Genomic DNA, 19,741 nt, shown 5'->3' on the forward strand with positions numbered 1-19,741 from the left:
GGACCGGACTAGAAACCTGCTGGTTTCTGTTGGAGTAAGTTTGTGAGCCCTCAAGTGCTTCCCCTCAAGCCCTGGCCACTCGGTGTGGTCTCAATTGAGCTCTCCTGAAGTTTTGGGCTCTTCACGAATGAGCACGTTCTCACCAAGATCTTGCCACCTGTGCCACAACTACCGACACGCGGAAGCACAATATCTGCACTTCGTGCTACCAGAAAAGACAGCTCGTGGTGACCGCCAATTCAAAACTCGAGCAGCAACCATCCAACAGAATCCTCACACTACAGCTATGACCGGCCGCAACTCTCGACCTGCTTATCATACTACATTGGTGACCATCCACAACACTCTCTCTGCTCCTCGCAGCACCTTTTACTGCAAAAAGAACTCCTTACGTTGGACTTTGAAGGTAACCCTTTCAGCAGGACTACCCTGGTTCCTATATCCAAACCGCACTTTATCGCCATTGGTCTGAACTTCTGACTGTCACCCGGTCTCATACGACCAGATTACCGTGAGTGGCGCTTTATGGTTTTAGGAGCTTTACTTACCTGAAATGTATAAATTGGATTTTTGTCGTTTTGGTGTCAAATAAGTTATTACATGTTGCTTTATTTTTTTTTAATGAGTGGGATTTTTATTGTGTTGTGTTTTCACTTCATTACTGTTTGAAGTGCTGCATAAATGCTTAGCACATTGCCCTGAAGAGGAGCCTGAATGCTTTTGTGCCAAGCTACCAAAGTGTTAAATACAGGTTAATTTGGGGTTTGCTGTGTCTTCCCCCCCTAACAGAATTTGTGGTTGCTGCCTGAGAAGGGGTTCACCTACCTCAACCAGTTATCCAGTTTCCAACAAGCTACTAACAGTGTACAAGTCATGCGCTGTAAAACTGATTTCACGTAGCGTGCCATCAGCATTAACATCCATGAAATTACTTTTAAAGACCTTTCGTTACTGATAGTCTGGCTCTTTGGTTAACCTTATTTTCTTCCCAGAAATGTGTTCAAATATTTAGAAATTACACTATATGCGTACAGGAGTTAGAGAAATTCAGGTTATCAATTTAAAAAGCGTTGCAAAACTCCTGAAATAATGTACTTTGTGCAAAAGAAATTAAAAAAAACAACAGCCGGCCGATGAGAGTATGTTTACAGCATCCATAATTCTCCAAGCAACCCTGTCCTCCATCATAGCCAAGAAATATGCCAGCCAATAATGCGGCTTTCGTTTCAAAGGAAAAGGCGCAGAGAACGATGTGATTTCTGGTATAACAAGCAATACATATCCACCTAGAAGATCAGGGTTCAAGATAAATGATATTATCAAGGGATAAGAGGAAACATTTGAAGGCAAATGAAATGAGTAGACTAAATGCCAGATTGACAAAAAGCAAACAATGTAAAATATCCACTTGGGAGGGAGAAATTGTGATGCAGAGTCGTCACCCCCGCAATCCCCAAGCACTCCGACAAGGAATTAGAACTGGTCTAGGCAGCACCTGATTAACGTTTTCCTTTCCTGTACCTCCAGTAAGTTAACTTTGTTTTCTCCACCACATTGTTGCTTGTTGTTAACTTTGTTTCCCTCTACCTTGCATCACTGCTTTGAAGACACTGTGCCTTCCGCTCCTTTCCTGCCCACCACTCCTGCCCCCCAGTGCCCAGTACCCCTCCTGGGCCCTGCTTAATGGAGGCCAATGCACAGCCATGCTGCCAGCGCACAAAAGGCAAGCCCATCTTCGCCTGTCCATGTCTGGACCGCATCCAGCTCAAGTAACTCTGGCCCTCTATTCATCCACCAATACTCTGCCAAAGAGCGCCAGGCTCTGGACCCCAGACACCGCAACAATAACACCTGCTGCCTCGCATCTCCTCTATCCATGGTAGAACCTTTCACCTGCCGCCAGGGTCTCTTCACCTGCAACTCAGCACCAACCACCCTCACGGAAACCAACAACACCCCACCGACCACAACCAACATGGAACCACTTCACTGCCTCCTGCTCAACACCTGATCACTCTACAAGCATGCTATCAAAATCTGGGACTCCATCACCACCCTCACTCCCAATGTGTTATTCATAACAGAGACCTGGCTCAACCCCTCCACCACCCCCGACATCGCCACTGCAACGCCCTATGGATACAAGATGCTACCCAGGGACTGCACCAACAAACACAGGTGTCATCGTCATAATCCACAGAGAAACCCCCCATGGCACCATCACCGAAGACAACACTACAACAATCATTGAGCTCCTTAACTTCCAACTCCAAAACATTGACAGATCAGCCATAAGAGGCACCTTCCCATTGAGACCCCTGGGCCCTCGCCCCGCCTTCCGCTACGCCATTCCTGATTTAATTGATGCACACCAGAACTCAGGATCACAAAATGCAACTGCAAACCTCTAGAGAGAAAATGGTGCACCACTAAAGATCCTACAGACCGGGACACCTTCAAATCAGCCCTCAACAATTACCTTCAACACCTAAAAGGCCAAAGGAATGCACCCTTGCAGACCCCATCGAAGCCTCCTCCAACTACAGCAAGGAACTGTTCACCATGGTCAGAGATTTCTCCTGCCCTTCAGCCACCAATAACACAATCCTCCCATCCCAGAAACTCTGCAACACCCTGGTGGACTACTTCCAAGACAAGAATCCATTATCTACAGCAGCTTCGAAACTAAACTCATCCACCTCACCAACCGCCTTAAGAGCCTCCCCACGCCGACTGATGCCCCATAAAACCCTCTGCTCACCGCATGGGAACAACTTACCTCACACAGCACCACGGTCATCATCCACTTCAGAGCACTCATGGACCCCTGGCCCCACCACCTTTTCAACCTCAGGAGCAAAGAAATAAGCAGTGAACTCACCTCCATCCTCAATGTATCAATCATCTCGGGCCATCTTCCCCGATCAATAGAAACACGCAGAAGTCAGGACACCATCTGCTGACCCTAGCGAACTCCAATACTACCGACCCATCCCTCTGCTCCCCTTCCTCACCAGAGTTCTCCTGAAGGTCATTAACTGACAACTCACTGAACACCTGGAGAACAACAACCTGCTGACACCTCCCAGACCGGCTTCTTAGCCAACCACAGCACCAAGACTGGCCTGATTGCAGCTACTGATGACATTAGAACCCTCCTCGACTGAGGAGACACAGCGACCCTTATCCTTCTTGACCTCTCAGCAGCGCTTGACACCATATCCCACCACATCCTCATTAAGAGACTCCGCCACGTCAAGATTCAAGGAGACGTCCTCAAATAGATTGCATCCTTTCTCATAGGACAAACCCAGAGAATTTGCCCACCTCCCTTCATGTCGGAACCCAAGAGCATCATCTGCAACGTCCTGCAAGGTTTATCCCTCAACCTCACCCTGTTAAACACCTACATGATGCCCCTGGTTGACATCATCAGAACACACAGCCTAAAAATAATTTCCTATGCTGATGACACACAACTCATCCTCTCACTCTCTGTAGACCCCTCCACCACCAGTACCAACTTCCACAACTGAATGACAAGTATCAGTGACTGGCTAATGACCAACTGCCTGAAGCTCAACATGGACAAGCCTGAATTGGTTCCTTTGGTAACAACTCCCTGCGGAACGACACCAGGTGGCCTACCAAACTCGGACCCACACTGACAGACCACGCCTGTAACCTTACCATCATCCTAAACTCACCATGAAATGCCAGATCAGCATGGTCTCATCTGCTTACTGCCACACTCTTTGCATGCTTCAAAAGATCTTCAGATGCCTCTTCATTGACACCAGGAACAGCATTAGCCAGGCCCTAGTTACCAGCCTACTCGCTTACCAAAACACGCTCTACGTAGGAATCACCACCCAACTCCTGAAAAGACTCCAGCCGGTAGATAACTTAGCGACCAGACTCATCCTCAACCTTCCCAAACAGACCGACATCACTTCCCACCTCAGGAACCTCCACTGGCTCCCTGTCCAGAAAAGATGCCAATTCAAGATGCTGATACATACCTACAAGGCCCACCATGACCAAGGACCAGCATACATATGAGGGAAGAGGAGTTGGCCTAAAGGCTAGGGCGGTCGAACTCGAATCTGGGCAGCTGGGTTTGAGTCTCGGCAATGACGCTGAACATCCAGTGATTCTGGGCAAATCACTTAATCTCCCCGTGCCTAACAAATATGAATGTGTCCTCATGTAACGCAACCGGTGCTATGTAAAGTGCTCCGATACCCGATACCTTCGGGTCAAGTTCGAGCTATATAAAACGCTGTAAAAAAAACTAAAAACCATCAACCACCGCGTGAACTACCAGCAACCCTCCAGACACCTACAATCCGTCTCCCTTTCCCTCGCTCACACTCCCCGCTTCTGCCAAAGCTACAGCAGAGGACGGTCCTTCTTCTACCTTGCCACCAAGTCCTGGAATGACTTCCCTCAGGGCACAGCCTCTTCTCTCACGGAATTCAGAAAGGCACTCAAGTCCTTGGTCTTCGAATGATGGCAGCAAGATACCAGCACCTGGATACCCTCACAGGTGACTAGGCGTACTCTACAAATCCAGATTGATTGAATTGAACCTACTGGGTGAATCTTCTACCAAAATCATGAAACATGTTTCTTCTCCCTTCTCAGTACTCTTAAAATCACGTCACTCATCACTAACTCCACTCACTCAAAGTACAACAATATAGATATCATCCTTTCCTAAATCCATGCTTCACCTCTTCTTGGCAACTCCCCTATATTGGTCTGACGATCACATCACTCATTTTCACATCTCACACAACTCCATACCTGACAAGGATCTAAACAAATGCTCTAGTATCACTACATACTCCTGTACAAACTTTCCCTTGGAAGACCTAAATATTTGCATTTTCTGACTATCAACTAACTCCTCTGAACATATTGTCGACTCACATTCAATAGCATTCAATATCTCCTCGTGCATCCCTATACAATCAAACATCCCACTCAACAAAACCTTCAACGTTAAATCCTTAGCTCCCTCCTGGGCATTTCCAGAAGCAAAACTCACAACACATGAATTTATGCAAGCTAAAGAAGCAGTAGCAGAAGAACACAATCACAAAATCAAAGGGTGGCTACAATCTACAAACCATGCCTGGACACTAAATCTAGAGCTCCGCATTTTTCACAGCTTTTATTTAATATCATCACCAGACACAAAATTAAACATGTATTGCCCCATGCAACAACTTGGCATTCTTTTGCTTCTTTTACATAGGAAATACTCTAATATAATCACCACCTTCAAGCATTCCTTATATGATAATGACACTCTGTCCTCCTCTATCATTAAATCTCTATATTGAGATGGTACCACACAGCAACATTATCAACACCTCCTGATTGACACAGTCCCTGTGCCAGAGAAATAGCCACATCCTTCACCTCACACAAACATATGAGGGGATCTGATGTTAAACTGCCAACACAGCACCCAGCTTCCTTAATTCAGCAAGACCTTTGGAAATGACTGGTTACGCCTCATGCCTCACAAACAGCAAAGTAACAACCTCTATGATTGTGTATTCTTCATCACTGACAAATGAATACTCTGGTCTACCTCCTCTTGATGTTGGACATGTCTGTGGAATGCAACAGCGTTGACCACAAGCCCTTCTCACCATTCCTCCCCAGTACTATTTTAAGGATTTTGAGGGGCCCTGGAAAGGAATATTTTTGGGGGGACCCTGTTTGCAACAACTTTAAGTTTTATCAGCCACTTTTTTTTTGTAATTTAGACCCTATATTGCCTAACAATACTGAAGTGTATGTTAAAGATTAAGGGCCCGATGTAGGTAAATCCCATTTACCGATTTAGAAATACCGAATCTTACCGATTCGGTATTTCAAAATCGGTAAATGGGATGTAGGTCCCAACATCTAGATTCGTTACCGAATCCTTAACAATTCTTTAATTACCGATTCGGTAAATACCGAATCGGTAATGGCCATTCATTCCTATGGGCTTTGAAGCCCATAGGAATGATTAGGCATTACCGATTCGTTATTTACCGAATCGGTAATTAAAGAATTCACAAGGGTGCAGGGGGTGTCACTTTGACACCCTCTAGCACCCCCAAAACGGGCATGTGTGCAATGTGGCACACAGACATGCCCTAAGGGCACGTCTGTCTGTCACATGGCACATGTGTACATGCACAGATGTGCATGTACACAGGAATCAGTATTTTACCATGGATTTGTATTCCATGGTAAAATACCGATTCTGTAAGCCGTGCCAAAGGTAAATGTTCTACCTACATTGCATTTTCGGTAATTTTAACGAATCGGTAAATATTACCGAATCGGTAATTATTTTACCGATTCGGTACATATTACCGAATCGGTAAATATACCGATTCGGTAATGATACCGATTCGGTAAAATTACCGAAAATGTGCCCCTACATCTCGGTAGCCCTTTACCGATCGGAAACGGCCAAAAATCGGTATTTTCGGCCGATTCGGATCGGTAAAGGGCTACCTACATCGGGCCCTAAGATACAAAAATACGTAGAAATGAGCTGGAGAGAAAGTTCACTTTTCCACGGGACCCCTTGGGAGGCTTGGGTCCTGGGCAACTGCACACTTTGCCCAAATCTTAAAACCGCTCGTTCCTCCCTTCTGAAGGAGCATTGCAGTCCCTGCCCCAATAGTGGAGTCCTCCAGACAGTCACATTCCCTCATGCTTGTTGATTTTGTAGTGGTTTCATCTACAGTTCCATAATTTTTAATCCACTGTTATCATCATCTGACATTCCTTGCCTCAGATACTGCCTCAGCCTCATTCAATCTAGGATATTTGCTCTGTATCTAGATTTTAAACCCACTGACACAGAAATTTGTCGACTTAATGGAGGATTCAACAAAAATCAGTTATTATCAGGTAAGAACCATGATATCTTTGCCCCTTCGCTCAAACACTGTTGAAAAATCTTCAACTTTCACATACACTATCACTTTGTCCTCTCATTCAATATACAGGCAACAAATACGTTTCACGTGGGTGGCCTTGAATAAACGGAATGTGCTTTGGAATATGCAATGCTTTATTCCCCACTAAATAGCAACCCTGAATTTACAGGCATTAAAGTGAAGGCTGCTGGTTAGGCTGTTCAATGCATTATTGGGAAGCAGTGAGGTGCTGCGACCAGGTTGGCTGACTCCAAAACACGGGGCTCATGGTTAGATCCGGCGGTAGGTTAGCCCAGCACCTTGTGACTCTGGACAATAGCTCGCTTAATCTTCCCGAGGACCCCCAGTGCCGGAATACCTCGCCTGAGGTAACTGCGCGCTTTACAAATGCTGGTATTCATATATTTATTATCGCTGGCCACAGGAAATATACGCACATCACCACCATCTTCATTCATCTACCCTGGCTCTGCTACTTTGCAAGAAATCCTCTATTCATAAATATCTTGCCATAAGTACGAGAACGCTGGATGCCACAGTGAAACAAGCGCTCTCGTCAACTCCTACTGGAAATTCACTAGGCTCTGCCCAATGGTCTTTCATTAACGAAACTCAGCCTTTTCCTTGAGAGAACTAAGGGGCATATTAACAAGGGCTTTATCACCGCTTTTTTGGCTTTCCAAGCCAAAAAATAGAGATAAAACTATCGCCCTATTAACATGAGGGTGCTAACATGCATTAGCACATGTTAGCACCCTTTTACCCAACGCCTTTCCTTTGCATCTCTAATGAGATGCAAAGTGGGCGTCACTGGGCAGTACAACCTTGTAAATATCGCTGATGTGCACATTGGGATATTTACAAGGCTGCCAACGCATTTTAGCAGACGTTCATTTTGGGCGAAAACCGCTGTTTTCACCGAAATCTAACGTCTGCTATAATGCAGACTTAGGCATACCTAATATGGGGGTGGATTGTGCTGATACAACCACAGGGCCTTACCCAAGGAAGAAAAAATCTAAAATGGCTTCCCCTCTGTCCTCAGCACTCGTCTAGTTTGGGAAAAATCTGAATACTTTGTTGCTTGGATAATTCATTTATGTCCCTGGCATAATCACCCCCCCCCCTCCCCACCCCCCTCCAACTCACCTATCTAGTGTACTTTGGGCTGAGCCACATCTATTTTTGCTATCTGCGGTCATTAGGATTGATGCTTTAGTTCATCTTTGAAAACATATGCAATTAATAAATATTACCAGGGAGACAAAACTATAAAAGATGACACGTGTTGAGACAGGGAAACAAGGTAAAAAAAAATCTGCTGTGAAAACTTAGTTGTGTGAGTAGTAGACTAGGAGAAGAAGGTAAGCGGCCTGATATGTGTGTTTGTGGGTTTGGAGTCTCGGCTTTTGGTATGGCTTACGTGCAATGCTGACTAAATCAAAAAGCTAATTGTATTTGACCAATGACAACACGGATATGAAGGCAAAAACACAAACGGCAAGGTGGGAAAGTACTGATTTCAAGGATGAGCTCTATTTTGATCATTTATTTGCTCTACATGCCTCTAGATATTCCTCCTTGTGGCCAACTCCAGGGTGTTCTCTCTCTCCAGCCCCCCACGGAGATGCTTACAATGCCACCAATGTGGGAGCAAGGAGCGTTTGTTGGGGATAATGGACAGCTGCGGAGTTGTGATGTGACTCTGCATACCCCACTGTGGTCTCACCTCTTCATCAACAGTGTGCTCCAAGGCAGACCACTCACTGAAGGAGGACAGGACATCACACTACAGGTACCATGAAGCCCTGCGACCGGCAACGCCCACTAGGGCGGGTACTTGTGCCGTGGTTTTGCCTAAAGAATGCCTGCCTTGCAGCTCGAGTCAGTGCCTCTGAAGAAGTAGCAATACGAAACGCGTCAGGCTGACTTTTCATTGAATTTGCTGTATTTGCATCCATTTCGCAAGCTGCGATGCTGACAAAGAATTAAAAGCTGAAATCTTTACCTTGCTTGTGGGCCCCTCTTTCTTCCAGGCAAACTTGGTTTTGGATATTTCAGCAGCGTGCCTGAGCCGCGGAGGTCAGCCCTGGGGCTGTTCCAGCCCCCCACGGAGACGCTTACAACGCCACCAATGTGGGAGCAAGGAGCGTTTGTTCGGGATAATGGACAGCTGCGGAGTTGTGATGTGACTCTGCATACCCCACTGTGGTCTCACCTCTTCATCAACAGTGTGCTCCAAGGCAGACCACTCACTGAAGGAGGACAGGACAACACACTACAGGTACCATGAAGCCCTGCGACCGGCAACGCCCACTAGGGCGGGTACTTGTGCCGTGGTTTTGCCTAAAGAATGCCTGCCTTGCAGCTCGAGTCAGTGCCTCTGAAGAAGTAGCAATACGAAACGCGTCAGGCTGACTTTTCATTGAATTTGCTGTCTTTGCATCTATTTCGCAAGCTGCGATCCTGACAAAGAATTAAAAGCTGAAATCTTTACCTTGCTCGTGGGCCCCTCTTTCTTCCAGGCAAACTTGGTTTTGGATATATATATATATATATATATATATATATATATATATATATATATATATACATATATATATATATATTCACAGAAAAAACCATAGGTTATAGACCATATATAGTTAGGAATTTGCATTTACAAAACCTTGAAAATTCACTGAAAAAACCATAGGTTATAGACCATATATAGTTAGGGATTAGCATTTAAAAAACCTTATTTTACTCGCACAAAACCATTGAAATTCCATATATAGTTAGATGCACTAACTATATATTGCGGACCCACAATCCACTGCTAATGATGTCACATATTACATCATTCATGACATGGTCAGTGACATCACTGATGACATCACTGATGACATCTCAAATGACATCACTGATGACATCACTGATGACAACACCCAGTGACTGTATGTTTCTGTAAAGTTAAAATATGTCTTACATATTGAAGAATGAGTGGATGTATAAGTGTCTGGATGAAGGATTTAGTAGGTGCATGACTGACTGTATGAGAGAATGATTAAATGTGTCTCACTGAGTGCATGGGTTAGTGATTAAAGTGTCTTAATTTGGCAATCATTATTTATGTTCTTCTGTAAACTGCTGCATGTTTAAATCAGTAGCTATATCAGTAACTATATGGGTTATTGAATGGTTGCCCAAGTATTTGTATGGGAGACTGAGTATGTGTGTGGGTGGCTGGGAGGTGTATAACTCTGTACATAGATGTGTGAGCAGTTGATTCCCTAGGTTTATGGGTTCAAAAGTGCATGTAGAAACAGCTGTATGGACAGTTGACTGTGTGCATGAGTATATTGGTGAGTGAATGGATATCTCAGTTCTACATGTCAAAGTAAGTACATATGTAAAACACACTCCATGTGAGAGTTGACATATATAAATAACTGAACATAAGAGCCAGTGAATGTGAGAGTGGCTGTATGAATCATTGTGAACTTGTATCAAGGATTGTATAAGAGAGTAAATATGTGTTAGTATATGTTTGAATAAGTAAGGTGTGTATAACTGTATTGTTGAGGAAATGGAGGTATGATTGATTCTTTGCATGACTGACTAGGTGTGTGGGTAACTCCATGGATGTGTGACAGTCTGTGAGTGCCTGTTTACACTGAGTGTATCTAAGGTTATATTAGAGTCTGAAGATGTATTATCACATAAATGATATCATCAGTGATGTAATCAGTAATGTCAAATGAGATGTCAGTGATGTCATCAGTGATGTCATTTGAGATGTCATCAGTGATGTCATTTGAGATGTCATCAGTGATGTCATCAGTGATGTCACTGACCATGTCATGAATGATGTAATATGTGACATCATTAGCAGTGGATTGCGGGTCCGCAATATATAGTTAGTGCATCTAACTATATATGGAATTTCAATGGTTTTGTGCGAGTAAAATAAGGTTTTTTAAATGCTAATCCCTAACTATATATGGTCTATAACCTATGGTTTTTTCAGTGAATTTTCAAGGTTTTGTAAATGCAAATTCCTAACTATATATGGTCTATAACCTATGGTTTTTTCTGTGAATTTCATTGGTTTTTTAAAAGCTAATATCTATAGCTGTAAAATATATTCTTTATTAAGTGACGTATCACGTAGCCCGTGAGACGCCTCATGATACATCGCATAACCGTGACGTATCGTCTCTGCAGCGCAAACCAAACCCAAAACGTAAGCGCGCCAGAACACGCTTAAAGATATATATATATTTTTTTAACCTTAATTAGACAAAATCCACACGTGCACATATCACAAACGTTCAAAAAACACAATATGTCGGACTCCCGCTACGCTGCCGGTTAGCTGCCCGGTTAACGTACCAGGAAGCACCTTTACCGCGAAAAATCGCAATTTTTTTTTTCACCCCCCAGGGAACTTTAATAGCCCCCTCATCAATCCTAGGAGTTCAGGAGGGGTTTGCCTTACCCCTTTCATTCATTTACACCTTTTTTTTTTTCCACCTCTTGTCTCTCGATCCCACAGAGAGACAAGATGGCGGCCGCTCCAGACTGTTTACAATGATAACAGCCAATCAGCTTCTCCTCAGACTCCCGTTACACTGCCGGTTAGCTGTCCGGTTAGCTGCCCGGTTCGCGTACCAAGACGCGTCTCTACGGCGAAAAAAATCGGGCTCTATAATATCCCCTCATCAATCCTAGGGGGTCAGAAGGGGTCTACCTTGCCCCTTTCCTTCATTTCCCCCTTTGTTTTGGCCTCCTCTTGTCTCTCGATCCTACCGAGAGACAAGATGGCGGCCGCTCCGGACTGTTTACAATGTTGACAGCCAATCAGCTACTCGTCAGACTCCCGTTACACTGCCGGTTAGCTTCCCGGTTAGCTGCCCGGTTAGCTGCCCGGTTCGCGTACCAAGACGCGTCTCTACGGCGAAAAAATCGGAATTTTTTTTTTTTTTTTTGGGCCCAGCGTGGCTCTATAATATCCCCTCATCAATCCTAGGGGGTCAGAAGGGGTCTACCTTGCCCCCTTTCCTTCATTTCCCCCTTTGTTTTGGCCTCCTCTTGTCTCTCGATCCTACCGAGAGACAAGATGGCGGCCGCACCGGACTGTTTAGAATGTTGACAGACACCGGAGAGCCAATCAGCTTCGCTTCGCAAAGTTCCGATAAGCGAAAAGTACGCGAACCGGAGCGCTGCCCGGAGCGCTGTTACAGATATATATCTTGTTTTAAACGTTAATTTCTCAAAATTCACTGAAGCACATATATTGAGACCTAGCAAAGGCACATCGGGCTAACAGTCCCTACAATTTTGCCAAGTTTCGTGGAAATCCATTCAGCCGTTCGGGCTAAAAGTGAGTCCAACCGCCCTATGGAAATTAACATGGGAAAAACGCGTTTTGAGACCCCCCTTTTTTGTCGAACCCCCCCAAATTTTCAGGAGCTGCTCAGAAACAAAATGTGCCATTTTCCTGAAAATTTCAGCCAATTCCGTCCACAAACGCCAAAGTTATTAGGCATAGAATTTTCAAAAGTTCCATAGAGAAAAAATCCTAACTATATATACCTACTGGCTATCGCCAGTAGGTAATATATATATATATATATATATGTGTGTATATATATATATATGTGTGTATATATATATGTATATATATATATATATATATATATCTATATATATATATATATATATATATATATATATATATATATATATATGTATATATGTATATATATATGTATATATATATATGTATATATATTTACTTTTTAATTTCCGTGTTGCTCAATGCCAAGGTGTTGCCTTATTTTGTAGTTGTCCAGCTTGAACCTCCTTAATTAAGGTGGGCGTGGGCTTTAGGGTGACAATTCTTGGCTGCGGTACCTTAGACCTTCCTACAACTCTGACTGGCATTCCTATGCATAATTGTGCATTCATTAGAGGGGAAGTGACATGTCAACTGAAGGTAACCTCTCCATCTTGGAGGTTAATACAGAACAGATCAGGACTGGAAACAGTATCCGTAATGACCAGGGGGAGGGGCCTCACCTTTGAGGGAGTTCTCCTCCCACCTAGAACAGCACCACTTCCTGGACATCACTCAATCAGGATTCGAAAGCAACCATAGCACGGAAAGCAACAGATGGCATCAAGACCATCATGGACAGAGTGGAAATCGTCACCCTCTCAGCAGCCTTCAACACCATATTAAACAGCATCCTCATGGTTAGACTTCGTGACTCTCAAATTCAAAGACCCGCCTCTTCTTCGCTGACAAAACACAACATGTCAAGCTCACCATTTACACCTCTGAATCAAAGAAGTTCATCTGTAGAGGCCCCAAGAATCCCCCCTTAGCCCAATCCATTTCAACGTGTACATGACACCACATTATAAGAGCCTGCAACATCAACTTGTCTCCTATGCAGATAACTCACAGCTCACTCTCTCCCTAATCAATGGGAACACTACCAGGACCAATTTCTCCTCCTGCATGACCAACATGGTCAACTGGATGAGGAAAAACTGTTTAAATCTCAACACAGACGAAACGGAGATCCTGTTCTTTAGAAACAGTAGTTCCCCAGAGGACTCCTTCTGGTGGAAAGCTGAACTGTAGCCCACACCCAAACACAACCCCACAGATCACGCCAGAAACCTCAGTATCCTTGCCCTTTTTGAGTCAAAAGGGCCAGATTGGGTGGCCGGACCTTTTCAGCCAACGTGACCCGTCTCTGGAATTCCCTACCTCCTGAGCTGCGAAAGGCCCAATCAGAAACAAGTTTCAGGAGACAGCTTAAGTCGTGGCTGTTCTCGGAGCATCTATAAGTTGCAGACTCCCAGCTAGCTTTCTTGTAGAGCCCTCGCATCGCCGGGACGCCTCCTAGTTGAGGCAGCTGTTCGCGCTTTATAAATACTAGTATTATTATTATTATTATTATCATCCTAGATGACATTCTCACAATTAAATAAACAGGTAAAGCAGTGACCTCATCCTGCTTCCTAATTCTTAAAATGCTCCTCAAAATGTTCAAATGGCTCCTCAGATACACAAGGCACACTCTCACTCAGGTCCTTATAACCAGAATACTTAACTACGGCAGCGTGCTTTACGTCAGCATCTCCAACTTGCTCACTCAAAGACTCCAGACCATCCAAAACTCCACCAAACTCCCCAGATGCAGTCATATCACTCCCTACCTCATGAACTCCACTGGCTACCCATCCAAGAACGATGCCAATTGAAGCTGCTCCGTTAAACCAGACAGCTATGCTCAGCCTCCCTCGCCCGCGCTCGTGTCCCCCTCATCCGCAGAAGCAAGTCAGATGGGTGCTCTGTTGTAATGAGGGCTTATGCTTGTGGGATAATGGAACCTTGAGCATGTCACAGTCACAGCCTGGGGCTCGAGGTGGTGGCAATATGGAATTCAGGCACTTGATGAACAGCAAATTTTGAGGTGTCTGGCTTTACAGACACAGGCTGTATTCTCCAATCAAACTTCTGGAAGAATATTAAAAGCATTATTGTCCTTTTGTAACACTTTTTCTGGCGATGAGCATAGGATGGATGCCAGACACCGTGTAAAGGTGTGAGACATTCCAGTAGAACAATCTGTGTCACGTTGGTGTTGATGACTGGAGCCCCGGTTCCAGGAATTTTAATCTGGGTGGGCCGAGGATGCGTTTGGGTGGGCCAATACAGGCCCAATTTATAACAATTCTGAAGGTAGACTACAAGCCGTAGAGTTATACATGGATGTCCATTCACCAAATTGCCAGGGGTAGCAGAAATGACATCACGCATCCTTGACCTTAATGACATCATAAGAAGTGACATCATGTGACCTTTGACCCTCAATCTTCCTACGAAGGGATGCCACATGACCTTAACCCTAATGACATCACAATAATTGACATCACTGAAGTTACAATAAAAGCCATAATAAAACATGACTAATACAGGAACACAACACTGAAAAATGTCTGTTTTAGATACCACTTGTATTAGGGTGCTGATGTCATATGAAAGGAAATCATTAATCGTTTTTCTTAGTTTTACATGAAAATGTATGTGTTCATCTGAAGAGGATAACTCCACCACATTTATTCTTAGATAATGGTCGGACATTTATGATTCCCTTGTGGCTGCCTATGCAATGAGGCATGCACTGCCACAATGGAAATACTATAATGTATGCCACATCCTACAGTATATTACTGTGTGCATCATACACAGAGTAAAATACATAAACACATTCAGAATCCACACACCGAAACAGGCAAGTCTGGTGGACTAATTCTTCCACTGCAGGGGCCTATGTTTGACCTCATGATAACAGGTTCAAATCCTGGTGGGTTCACTCAGCCTTTCATCCTTCTGAAGTCAATAAATTGAGTAGCATTGAGTTGGGTAACAATAAACATCTGTTATTCAGTGCCATGATACCCTTGGATGAACGTGAATTTTACAAATACACATGTTATGTTAGATAATTGAGGTGCAAAATGATGCTCACAGCTCTGGGCTCTGATGCCACTGCACCTGCTGCATCATTGGGAGGTAACACCCTGTCCCACTCCCCCATACACACTGCCTAACTGCAGCTTGCCTCCGACATGAGGTACGGTTGCCACATTGCTGTTGTCTTCCAACATTAATATTTTCATGTCTAAGCCAGTGTAAAATCAGAGAAAATCACCCAAAGTCAGCATTTTTCCCCTTTACAGTGCATACTTAGAACAGTATTTATAAAAACAATGCACTTTAAAATGTGTTCTAGAGGTTATTTAATTACACCTGACTTGGGTTGCCACCTGGCCGATGTTTTACTAGCACCACCCGTACTTTAATGTCCCGGCTGGTACACAATTTAGCAAAACCACCTAAATCAAGAATTTTCACCCCTTATCTGTACCGAATTCAAACAGCAAATATAAATGGAAAACACTTTTAAATGGATTCTAGAGCTGAAAAGATTCCTGACTATTAAATATAGTAAAAACAGATGGAAAAGTCATGGTACAAATGTATACATGCAATATTACTCGTTCTATTTAGTATCATGTTCATGCACTTGAACACTCTTAAAACTACAACAAATAGCCAGTATTTTCTTTTGGAAAGGTGACAACGCTACCCCAGATTGATTATTAATGTAAACAAAGTGAAAAAGCATCACAATGTTTGGCCATCCTCATGGCCTCTTCTGCCGACTGGGAGGGCCAAAGGTCATGTTTGGGTGGGCCTGGCCCACCCGCTAGAACCGGAACTGATGAGGAGAACACTTCTTGAGGAGAGTGTCGTCTCCACACCTCTGCTGCTGGTAAAACCTGTGTTCTAGTGCCTGGCTTCCATCATCGAAAGCGGGAGCGAGCGCCTATGTTGATCGGACGCTGCAGTAAGAGCAGTATTCTTGCGCCTGCATTCCTTCATCGGCAGCAGGAGTGTGTCAAATGGCGTGTGAGGAGTGCGTTTTATCAGGAGAGCACCTGCTGTGAGTCGGAGAGTCTGAGACACTTTCATTGTGTGGCTGGGCTCACTAAAAGCAAACTGTTTATGAATATGGAACATCAGGTTTGAGTATATTAACCCGTCCCCTGCTGATGACAGAACCGCTCCGTCATCAGCCGCGGTTGCGCTGTGCTAATGACGGAGCGGTTCTCAGGGCCCGCTCGGCACGCCTGCGCGGCGCTGATTCCGCGCCTTCGCTGAGCGTTCTATTGAGCGGGCGGGGCCGTGACGGAACCGCTCCGTCATGAGCACAGCGCAACTGACGCTGGTGACGGAGCGGTTCCGTCACCAGCACGCGCCGCCGCAGTGAAGGGGTCAAATGGGTGAGAAGCAGAGGCGCAACTAGATTCAAATTTCGGGGTGAGGCTACTAAAAATTTTGAGGGAGCTAAATATTCCACCAATAGGCAGAGTGGAGATGCAGGGGCTCTTAGAAAGGGTGAAAAAACAACAAAGCCTCCTTAAGACATAAATGGTCTTTTAAAGACCTGTGAAGTACTGGGGTGCGGCTGCGATAAGCTCAAAAACTGTCTGTGTGAGTGTCGGGGAAGCTGTCTCAGCCCGGGCTCACACACACGACGGGGCAGGCATTGCGCGCCTGGTGAGAGGTTTATTTGATATAGCTTTTGATTGAGGTACAGTGTGTTACAGTGGAATTCTAACCAGCCTTTCAGCTGTGCAGCTTGTTGTTTTAACGTCCCAACTGGCTACCTCCTGAGTTAATTGCTGAAGTGACCGAGACAGTCTTAAATCAAAGTTCAGATTTGTGCAGGTTGTCTCACACAAGTTTCTCTGTCCAACTGTTGGCCATTCTCTCTTAATTAAGTTAAAGCAGCATCTTGTTGATTACCTGAAGCGCTGACTTGTGCTGTTATTACCAGTCAATCAGTTCACATGCTCCTTCAAGACTCTGCATAGAGGATTCACATAGAAATTGGACTGGGAAGCATTTAAAAGGTAAGAAAAACGTCAGCAATCTTAGAAAAGATTTTGTTGTGATCTGCACGCTATTTGACAAAAGTGCAGATCAACATTTACAGCGATTTCCACGCTATTTGTATTGTCAGTGTTTCAGGGTACATTGCCTGTATTCAAGTGTTACCATGAATATTAGCCAAGCAACTTCAGTACCTCCGACCTTTCTGATGCAGCAGGGGAAGCTACCTATGTATGGGAGGGGAGGACTGGATTTCTGAAAATTGAACAATAGCTTTAGGAGGTACACATTTTTCACCAGTTCGGAAAAAGGTAATTCTGATGAGAAGTTTGGGCACAGAAGGTCAACGTGTGAAGAAAATGGTGAATTGATAGAGGAACTGTTCAAGGAAGCCAGACTAAGATTACACACTTGTTTCACTAAAACTATAAATACAGTAATGCAATGCCACAGTTTTATACACAACCATCAAAAGCCCAGTGAGTCAATTGATGATTTTGCAGCTTGGCTGCGTGAGCTGATAGCTAAGTGCAAATTTGGGGCGGTTTATGGCCGCAGCACAAACTCCCATAGAGAAATGTGAGTATGCGACTGCATGGTGCGGTTGCATTGCAATTGCGGTGTCGTGAACGCTGACCGGATGTCGGCTTGGTCCTGAGACCGCAACATTCATGGTAATCGAGCCCCAACAGTGAATTAGACAGCAACAGAGCAGTGAGCAAAGAGGGTTGACTAAAATACCCTGTAACTCAGTATATTATTTATATAGAAAATAGATAGACTAAAATCAATAGGCCTTGGCAAATTCCAAATCTACAAATCCGCAATCAGAGTCACGTTAGAAAAAGGACAAAAATCTAAACTCACGCTTTGCGCAGTATCATGGTGAGGAGTGCATCTGGTCCCAACAACGCCAGAAATGCCAGGCACTCCTGCAGCTCCTCCTCGAAATCCCTCTTACTGACCACAGAGTTCTTAGGAAGCTCCACACCCATGAAGCGATAGAACTGGTATTCTTTGTCGTGAAAGTTGATCTCCTGCTTGACTGAGACAGAAATAAAATGCAACAAGTCAATATGGAGTGTGACTGGCAGAGAGGTCTCAGTCGGTGCAAGAAAATGTCACACTGCACGAATTCCTAATACAGTAGGAGATACAATCAACAGAGTGAAAACACAAACCAGATTCACAATTAGGAAAACCAGAACATGATAAAGAAAATAGAGGAAACACTTTATTTGTGTGGGGTTTTGTAAGGTGCGACTATCAATCTAGAGGAGTCTTTTAAGGGTAAGCAGCTCATGCATCCAGTTGGAAAGAATGCATTCAGTTTGTTATGTTTACTATTTAATATTCATACCTTAAAGCGCATGGAAGCAACTGTCTTAACCAGTCACCTGGACCGAAGTGCCCAATTCAATCTACTAGCCACAATAAAACATGCATTGGCAAGCTTAAAGAACTGGCCTGCATTTTGAGTGTGCCTAATTTATTAAAAAAGACTGCTGTAGTAAAAAACAAAACAAAAAAAATATTATTTTGAACATGCAAGTCCTCTATGAGACAAAATCGAAAATCGTGATGGCCATTGCACTTTTGAGATACAGAATAGTTCCTCATACACTGTAACGCAAGTGCTCCATAGGAGGAAGAATGATACCACAAATAGACTAAAAAGAGAAACATCATGAGAAGAGAAAGAAATACTAGGGCGTAGCCTAAGTTCACTCGCTGTCTACTTTAAATAATTAGTAACACTTGGTCAAGCAGACAGCTGTGCTGTTAAGCTAGACCTTAAAAGTGATAGCCTACCTGCCGTCTCCAGCCTCTCCAACTTTGGGCTAGATGTAGGCAGGAAAGATTTACCGATTTTAAATTACCGAATTTTACCGATTCGGTAATTTAAAATCGGTAAATCAATGGGTCCGACATGTAGGTATTCCAGATGTGCTGGAATACCGAATCGGATGAATTTGGTATTTACCGATTCGGTAATCGGTAAATACCGAATCGGTAATGCCCATTCAAGCCCATAGGAATGAATGGGCAATACCGATTCGGTATTTACCGAATCAGTAAATACCGAATTTCACAAGGGTGCAGGGGGTGTCACTTTGACACCCTCTGGCACCCCCAAAACAGGCACGGGTGCCATGTGGCAGGCATACCTGCCCTAAGGGCAGGTCTGCCTGTCACATGGCATAGGTGTGCATGCACACATTTGCATGCACACCGGAATCGGTATTTTACCATCAAATTGGATTTGATGGTAAAATACCGATTCGTTAAGGCTCCTGGGACTCTGAAGAGTCCCACCTAC

The 19,741-nt window shown here is 44.2% G+C and overlaps 1 protein-coding gene across 1 annotated transcript in view; it reads right to left on the minus strand.

Moving 5' to 3' along the window:
• RAPGEF3 (Rap guanine nucleotide exchange factor 3) overlaps positions 1 to 19,741 on the minus strand; it is a 977,833-nt gene that overhangs the window by 508,619 nt on the left and 449,473 nt on the right. The window contains exon 5 of the mRNA XM_086964721.1: positions 18,289 to 18,466. Coding sequence (XP_086820847.1) covers positions 18,289 to 18,466 — 178 coding nt within the window. The remainder of the gene's footprint in view (positions 1 to 18,288; positions 18,467 to 19,741) is intronic.

This window comes from Lissotriton vulgaris, chromosome 1_1 (assembly GCF_964263255.1).
Source record: "Lissotriton vulgaris chromosome 1_1, aLisVul1.2, whole genome shotgun sequence".
NCBI classification, from domain to species: domain Eukaryota; kingdom Metazoa; phylum Chordata; class Amphibia; order Caudata; family Salamandridae; genus Lissotriton; species Lissotriton vulgaris.